Source organism: Leuciscus leuciscus (genome assembly GCF_965113295.1).
Source record: "Leuciscus leuciscus genome assembly, chromosome: 19".
NCBI classification, from domain to species: Eukaryota; Metazoa; Chordata; class Actinopteri; order Cypriniformes; family Leuciscidae; genus Leuciscus; species Leuciscus leuciscus.
This window is the reverse complement of record NC_138743.1, coordinates 38,448,702-38,456,201: the sequence shown is the minus strand read 5'-3', so window position 1 is coordinate 38,456,201 and position 7,500 is coordinate 38,448,702. Positions and strand designations below refer to the sequence as shown.

The window sequence follows — 7,500 nt, the reverse complement described above, 5'->3', positions numbered from 1 at the left end:
TCTGCAGTTCTCAGAGAATAATCAGAGTACTGTAAACTGCATGCAAGTGTGAGTGAAGAGTTCAGCTCGTGTCATGAGAACACCTCACTGCAACTCAGTCCTCGTGATGATGATTAAAAACAACCACATCTAATGCAGTCCATGTCTCGAGCCTCGCTTCATAACGCCATCTGAGCTGAAGCAGAGTCACTGCGGGTCATCACTGATACACCAGCGTCTGTCTGAACCAGCGCCCCGAACCGGCACAACCAGCGCCTCGACCCAGCGCAATCAGGGCCTCGAACCGGCGCAACCAGCGAACCGAACCGGCACAACCAGGGCCTCGAACCGGCGCAACCAGGGCCTCGAACCGGCACAACCAGCGCCTCGACCCAGCGCACCGAACCGGCGCAATCAGGGCCTCGAACCGGCGCAACCAGCGAACCGAACCGGCACAACCAGCGCCCCGAACCGGCGCAACTAGCGAACCGGCACAACCAGCGCCTCGACCCAGCGCAACCAGCGCTCCGAACCGGCGCAATCAGGGCCTCGAACCAGCGCAACCAGCGAACCGGCACAACCAGGGCCTCGAACCGGCGCAACTAGCGAACCGGCACAACCAGCGCCTCGACCCGGCACAACCAGCGCCTCGACCCAGCGCAACCAGCGCCCCGAACCGGCGCAATCAGGGCCTCGAACCGGCGCAACCAGCGAACCGAACCGGCGCAACCAGCGAACCGAACCGGCACAACCAGCGCCCCGAACCGGCGCAATCAGGGCCTCGAACCGGCGCAACCAGCGAACCGAACCGGCACAACCAGCGCTCCGAACCGGCGCAATCAGGGCCTCGAACCGGCGCAACCAGCGAACCGAACCGGCACAACCAGCGCTCCGAACCGGCACAACCAGCGCCCCGAACCGGCGCAACTAGCGAACCGGCACAACCAGCGCCTCGACCCAGCGCAACCAGCGCTCCGAACCGGCGCAATCAGGGCCTCGAACCAGCGCAACCAGCGAACCGGCACAACCAGGGCCTCGAACCGGCGCAACTAGCGAACCGGCACAACCAGCGCCTCGACCCGGCACAACCAGCGCCTCGACCCAGCGCAACCAGCGCTCCGAACCGGCGCAATCAGGGCCTCGAACCGGCGCAACCAGCGAACCGAACCGGCACAACCAGCGCCCCGAACCGGCGCAATCAGGGCCTCGAACCGGCGCAACCAGCGAACCGAACCGGCACAACCAGCGCTCCGAACCAGCGCAATCAGGGCCTCGAACCAGCGCAACCAGCGAACCGGCACAACCAGGGCCTCGAACCGGCGCAACTAGCGAACCGGCACAACCAGCGCCTCGACCCAGCGCAACCAGCGCTCCAAACCGGCGCAATCAGGGCCTCGAACCGGCGCAACCAGCGAACCGAACCGGCACAACCAGCGCCCCGAACCGGCGCAACCAGCACTCCGAACCGGCGCAACCAGCGAACCGGCACAACCAGCGCCCTGAACCGGCGCAACCAGCGAACTGGCACAACCAGCGCCCTGAACCGGCGCAACCAGCGAACCGGCACAACCAGCGCCCCGAACCGGTTAATAACATTATTTTATCGTTCTGTTCAATATTTTAATTTGGTAGTCAACCAATCACGGATTAAATTAGTACAGACTGTTCAAGTGTGATATTGATGAATAGCCTATAATCCAACGTGAGTGAAAGCGCTCAGCGGCCAATCATCATAGGCAATGCGCTGGCGTTTTCCCAGGATATATATGTAACTGTCTAAAGGAGACATTTCAGTGATAATGAAAAGCAGGTGATGTGCAGCATGTTGTGTGTGTTGAGTCTGTAGACCCAAAACTACAGACGCTCTTAGATGCTCTTTGGTGGTTGGCATAAGTGGATCTGCCCTAAGCTGGTCATCTTATCTTTCACACAGGAGTTTCTCTGTGAACACTGGGCGATTTCTGAAGAATCTGTGTTTTACTGGACAGTGCATTAAAGCTGGACACACGTGAGTCCAGTTGTGAAGTCAAGTTTCTATCCACTGCACACCCTGCCCTGAACCCAGACTGAAGTCCAGGAGCGACCCGGCGGTTACAGTTTTCCAGTTCACATCAGAACTGCTCCCACAACATCCATTTTAAATCAAAGTTAAAATCATTTTTATTTGATCTGGCTTATAATTGATGAGTTAAATGACTTTTTATGCTTTGCTGCTTACTTCTGTCTTTGTCCGTATTTTATTTAATGGTTTTCATTTTGTACAGAGCATTGGTCAACAATGGGTGTTTTTAATTCTGCTTTATATTTTGAAACCAGCAAAAATATTTCACTTAAATAATTACAGATTATCGAGTCTGAGTTTCGGTTCGTTGCGGCGAGCGACAAAGTTCACGGAAAGGAAACGCCCTCCTGCTTGTTTTTAAGCCCTGGTCTGAATACTGCCTTCTGATTGGCTGATAAAACTGTTTAGCGCACAGGCAGTTGATTATCGTGATAACGTGCATGAGACATGAGTCCTACACAAGAGTGATTAGAGACAAAACCTGAAGTCCTGCTCAAACATCTGCTGAACACAGATAACATAAGTGTGTGTGTGTGTGTGTGTGTGTGTGTGTGTGTGTGTGTCTCACCTGTCAGGACGCTCTTCAGGCGCTGGTGCTCTCGGTCCGTGTCGAACAGCTCTCCGGCGAACACCAGCAGGGGTTTAGTTCCCACGGGACACGTGTCCTTCTGCACACACAGCTCACGTTACACTCCCAACTCACTCTCACACACACACACACACACACACACACACACACACACACACACACACACACACACACACACACACACACACACACAGCTCACCTTCAGGGCCTTCAGAGACACACACTGCTCGACGCCCAGCTCAAACATGTCCAGCACATGGAAGTCGAACATGCGTCCTGTGGAGGACACCAGCACACATTAACACACACACACACGTGGAAGTCGCACATGCGTCCTGTGGAGGACACCAGCACACACACGTGGAAGTCGAACATGCGTCCTGTGGAGGACACCAGCACACACACGTGGAAGTCGAACATGCGTCCTGTGGAGGACACCAGCACACACACACGCACCGAATATGAGGTTGTTGGGTCTCTTCTTGTTGTGTGAGCCGAACAGAAACAGGGAACAGTCTGACTTCTTGGAGAAGAACTCCTGAGGGAAGCAAACACAGCACGGTTACACACACAGGCTCCAACACACACACACACAAGTGTGAAGCATGATCTCACCAGAGCCGTGGAGTCCTCGAAGGGCCGGACCATGTTCTTCCTGTCAGGACAACAACACACACATCATCATCACGACTTCAGCTCCGCTAGTTCAGATGCGCTCTTTCATGCAGTGTGTAATACAGCTGTTTGTGAATGTAAAACATCTGCAGAGTTTCACAGATAACTGGAGTTATTGTCTCCTAAAAGAAAGAAGTGATTCCAGTCTCACTTCCTGCTCGATCCTGATTCGTAGGTTTGTAAGTCATTTGCATAATGCCAGTCTATGGTCTTGATTGGCTGAACAGCATCTCTTAGCCCCGCCCTCAAACACTATCTGAGTTACTGTTCGTATCACTGTGATCAAGAGCTGAGATTCAGATATGATAATGAGCGTTTGGTTTCTGACCAATCAGAGCAGAGCAGCTCTCAGAGAGGCGGGGCTTAGAGAGACTGAATCTGTATTGAAGCGTTTCAGACACAGAGAGGAAAGAGCTGACGCTGTAGTGGAGATTATGAGGACATTACAGTGTCTTTGAGCTTATATGAGTGTAAACCTGTTGTAGGAGACTCACAAACATCAGGAGCCTTTAACCCCCTGAGGTCGGCTATCGCGCCGGCGCGATAGGCTGTTTTTTTTTTCAGATCAGTGCAAAAGAGACTCATTTTGATCTTACATGCTTGTGTTGTACATCATTCAAAACTGTTAAATGTCTTTTATTTGTGTACACTCATAATAAAAACAAAATGTGTTTTTCGTAAAACAAAGAAAATAAACATGATGCGCGTTCTGCCGTCTCTCTCAATGTGAAACTCATTCTGAAACGCGACAGAAAATGACCTGTAACTCAGCGAATGTTTGTCACACAGACTTGAAACGCATGTCTATACAACGCTTGGAGTCTCTATTTTTAAAGTATGCAAATGATATAAAAAAACAAATATTCTCTGTTTAAGTAATCCGTATGAAAGCAGTGGCATGTACAGTTTCTCAAACGCTTCCTCATTAACTCTAATGTGACCGTGACCACGCCCACGTGCGCACGAGCGATTGACATGCAAATGATCCAGCGGACGAACACAGACCTGTAAACGCCCTCATTACCTCAGAACAAAGAATCAGAGACTTCAGTAACTTACTCCTCTACTTTTCATCGAGCTTGGAAGACTGTGTTTGTGCTGTGCTCTGCTGTTTACCTTGGATTTACCTCAGAAGAATTAGAAGAACGCGATTTGAAGATGAGACGATTTTTAAGGTAAGACATGTTAAACTGGTGGTGCCAAATTCAAATGTATGTTATGAAATGAGACTGGAGTAAAAACATGAACTAAGCCTAATATCGTACATGTATATGTATCTATATATAGACAGAAACATGTTGAAATGTGAACTAGACTGGTAGGCAACCTTTCAGTGCTAAATGTATATACATGTTCGACACGAGGATGTTTTTATATTCTATAATAAAACACAGCCTGATAAAAGTAGGCTAGTATGAGTGTATACTATGGTGAATATTATGTTTCATTTTATGAGTGTTTTGCTGGATTTTTTTCACAAAGTAGCACAATAAACTTAAATTACTCCGTCATTTATGGTCATACAGAAAAAAGAAATATGAAAAAAGAATGTGATATTTCTACTTTTGTATGTGTCCACTTACAATCAAATCAAAACATTGTGCTTTTGTAAAATAAAGAAAATAAACAGGGTGTGCTTTCTGTTGCATAAACTTCACATTGCAGTTGAACTGTTGCTAGATATAAGGTGAATATTATAATATTTAGACCCGTGTTTACTATACTGCGTTTGTGGATATCTGCTCAAACGTAGATATGTATAATATGGTAACCATAATGTATCATATTTTGGAGCGCTCTGCGTTTGAATGCATAATATTTTGGAGCGCTCTGCGTTTGAATGCATCATATTTTGGAGCGCGCTCTGCGTTTGAATGTTTCATATTTTGGAGCGCTCTGCGTTTGAATATTTCATATTTTGGAGCGCTCTGCGTTTGAATGTTTCATATTTTGGAGCGCTCTGCGTTTGAATATTTCATATTTTGGAGCGCTCTGCGTTTGAATGTTTCATATTTTGGAGCGCTCTGCGTTTGAATGTTTCATATTTTGGAGCGCTCTGCGTTTGAATGTTTCATATTTTGGAGCGCTCTGCGTTTGAATGTTTCATATTTTGGAGCGCGCTCTGCGTTTGAATGCATCATATTTTGGAGCGCTCTGCGTTTGAATGTATCATATTTTGGAGTGCGCTCTGCGTTTGAATGTATCATATTTTGGAGCGCGCTGTAGGTTTGAAAAGCAAAACGCACCAAACAAAGGCTTCACGTTACTCTAATCTCATTTCATATCATCATAACGAATGGAAACATTTGAAGTAACATATGATAATCAATATATTTTTCTCTAACGTAGTTGTTACTGAAATCTTTTGGAAGATTTATAGGCTGCTATAGGTTATTGTTATTATTATTTTATGCAGTACTGCACATAGCTTATGCCTACAAGGCACAACAAACCTGGTGTTCATTATACATTATTGGAAACATTTGTGTGTGTGTGTGTGTGTGTGTGTGTGTGTGTGTGTGTATTCTGTGAATTTTAAAAAGCAATTTTAACCAGAAAAATATAAAATCTATTCCCAAAATCTTTTTTTTTTATACAGGGACCAGATGCCCCACGGATGAGTCCTGCTGACTTCAACATTCACATGAGTCTCTGTACATGAACATGGTAAAGTGAAAATCAAACACCTTGGAAATGAAAGGTATGTACAATGTTTTTAGGAATGGCACAAAGGTCTCTGTCTTTGGATCATTGTTTTCAATGTGCTTTTTTGTCATTTGTATTTTTGGATTATGTTGTGTTGTAAATAAATCCAAACAATCTAAAAGCCATTCTTTTTTAAATCTCCTCATTCTTTGTGCAAGGTTGCTCTGAATGACAGGGCCTGATCGCTCCTAATAGGGCAGTTAGGGGAGTGTCTTTGTCTTTCTCAGGTGTGAAAAACCATACGTATTAATGAGATGATCACGCCTCTTCGCATATGGCTTTCTTACAGAAAACACGTCTTAGAAATTTTAAATCAATATATTGTCTTATCTGAATGAGCAGTCAGGGTGATTTTCACATAGTTTTGTAGCAAATATTCTAGGCTATGTGATACAATTTTCAAGTCTCTCAGTATGGGTTTCATGGCCTTATTTCAGTGACAATTTTTTGGTATTTTCACAAACCACGCATAAATGTTATTATCTCAAAACTACAAACTTTTACATACATGCTGCTGATATATTATTGTAGCAGAGTTTGTGCTGAATACAGTGTAATTAGACTTTAGCCATGAAAATGTCACTAGTAACAGAAAAAAACACAAATGTCAGAGCATGTCAGAACACCTCCAGGGCCAGAAAACAGCTCAGACCTCAGAGGGTTAATACAGCAGAATAATCACTTTAAAGCCTCTGAAACTCTACCGGTGGCTGATGTCACACTTACTTCTTGTACAGAACAGCATTGGGTTTCTTCAGCGCGTACTGAAAACAACACACAGAGCGGATGAGGAACACACACACACACCCAGCTGATGATGATGATGATGATGATGATGAAGAGCGTGACTCACCACATCCTTCAGGGCCTGAGAGAGCGTCTCACTGGTGTTCCCTCCTTTAATGATCATGCAGTTCTTCAGGCTCTCCGTCAGCTTCGGCTCGCGGCTCTGCAGGAAACGCTTTGCACGCCGCGTCTTCGCCTTACTGGGGGACACACACACTTACTGTTACAGGTGTGTGTGTGTGTGTGTGTGTGTGTGTGTGTGTGTGTGTGTGTGTGTGTGTGTGTGTGCCGCGTCTTCGCCTTACTGGGGGACACACACACTTACTGTTACAGGTGTGTGTGTGTGTGTGTGTGTGTGTGTGTGTGTGTGTGTGTGTGTGCGTGCCGCGTCTTCGCCTTACTGGGGGACACACACACTTACTGTTACAGGTGTGTGTGTGTGTGTGTGTGTGTGTGTGTGTGTGTGTGTGTGTGTGTGTGTGTGTGCGTGCCGCGTCTTCGCCTTACTGGGGGACACACACACTTACTGTTACAGGTGTGTGTGTGTGTGTGTGTGTGTGTGTGTGTGTGTGTGTGTGTGTGTGTGTGTGTGTGTGCCGCGTCTTCGCCTTACTGGGGGACACACACACTTACTGTTACAGGTGTGTGTGTGTGTGTGTGTGTGTGTGTGTGTGTGTGTGCGTGCCGCGTCTTCGCCTTACTG

The 7,500-nt window shown here is 47.0% G+C and overlaps 2 protein-coding genes across 2 annotated transcripts in view; one reads left to right on the top strand and one right to left on the bottom strand.

Moving 5' to 3' along the window:
* Window positions 1-7,500, top strand: part of LOC309482544 (uncharacterized protein) — a 332,446-nt gene that overhangs the window by 62,181 nt on the left and 262,765 nt on the right. The gene's annotated exons all lie outside the window — the stretch shown is intronic.
* The window catches only part of rpf2 (ribosome production factor 2 homolog), a 13,982-nt gene that overhangs the window by 4,028 nt on the left and 2,454 nt on the right, over window positions 1-7,500 (bottom strand). Inside the window, exons 2-7 of the mRNA XM_082147993.1 lie at window positions 6,865-6,997; window positions 6,738-6,775; window positions 3,246-3,285; window positions 3,087-3,168; window positions 2,830-2,906; window positions 2,610-2,709 (exon numbers count right to left, since the gene is read on the bottom strand). Of these exons, the coding sequence (XP_082004119.1) occupies window positions 2,610-2,709; window positions 2,830-2,906; window positions 3,087-3,168; window positions 3,246-3,285; window positions 6,738-6,775; window positions 6,865-6,997 (470 nt within the window). The remainder of the gene's footprint in view (window positions 1-2,609; window positions 2,710-2,829; window positions 2,907-3,086; window positions 3,169-3,245; window positions 3,286-6,737; window positions 6,776-6,864; window positions 6,998-7,500) is intronic.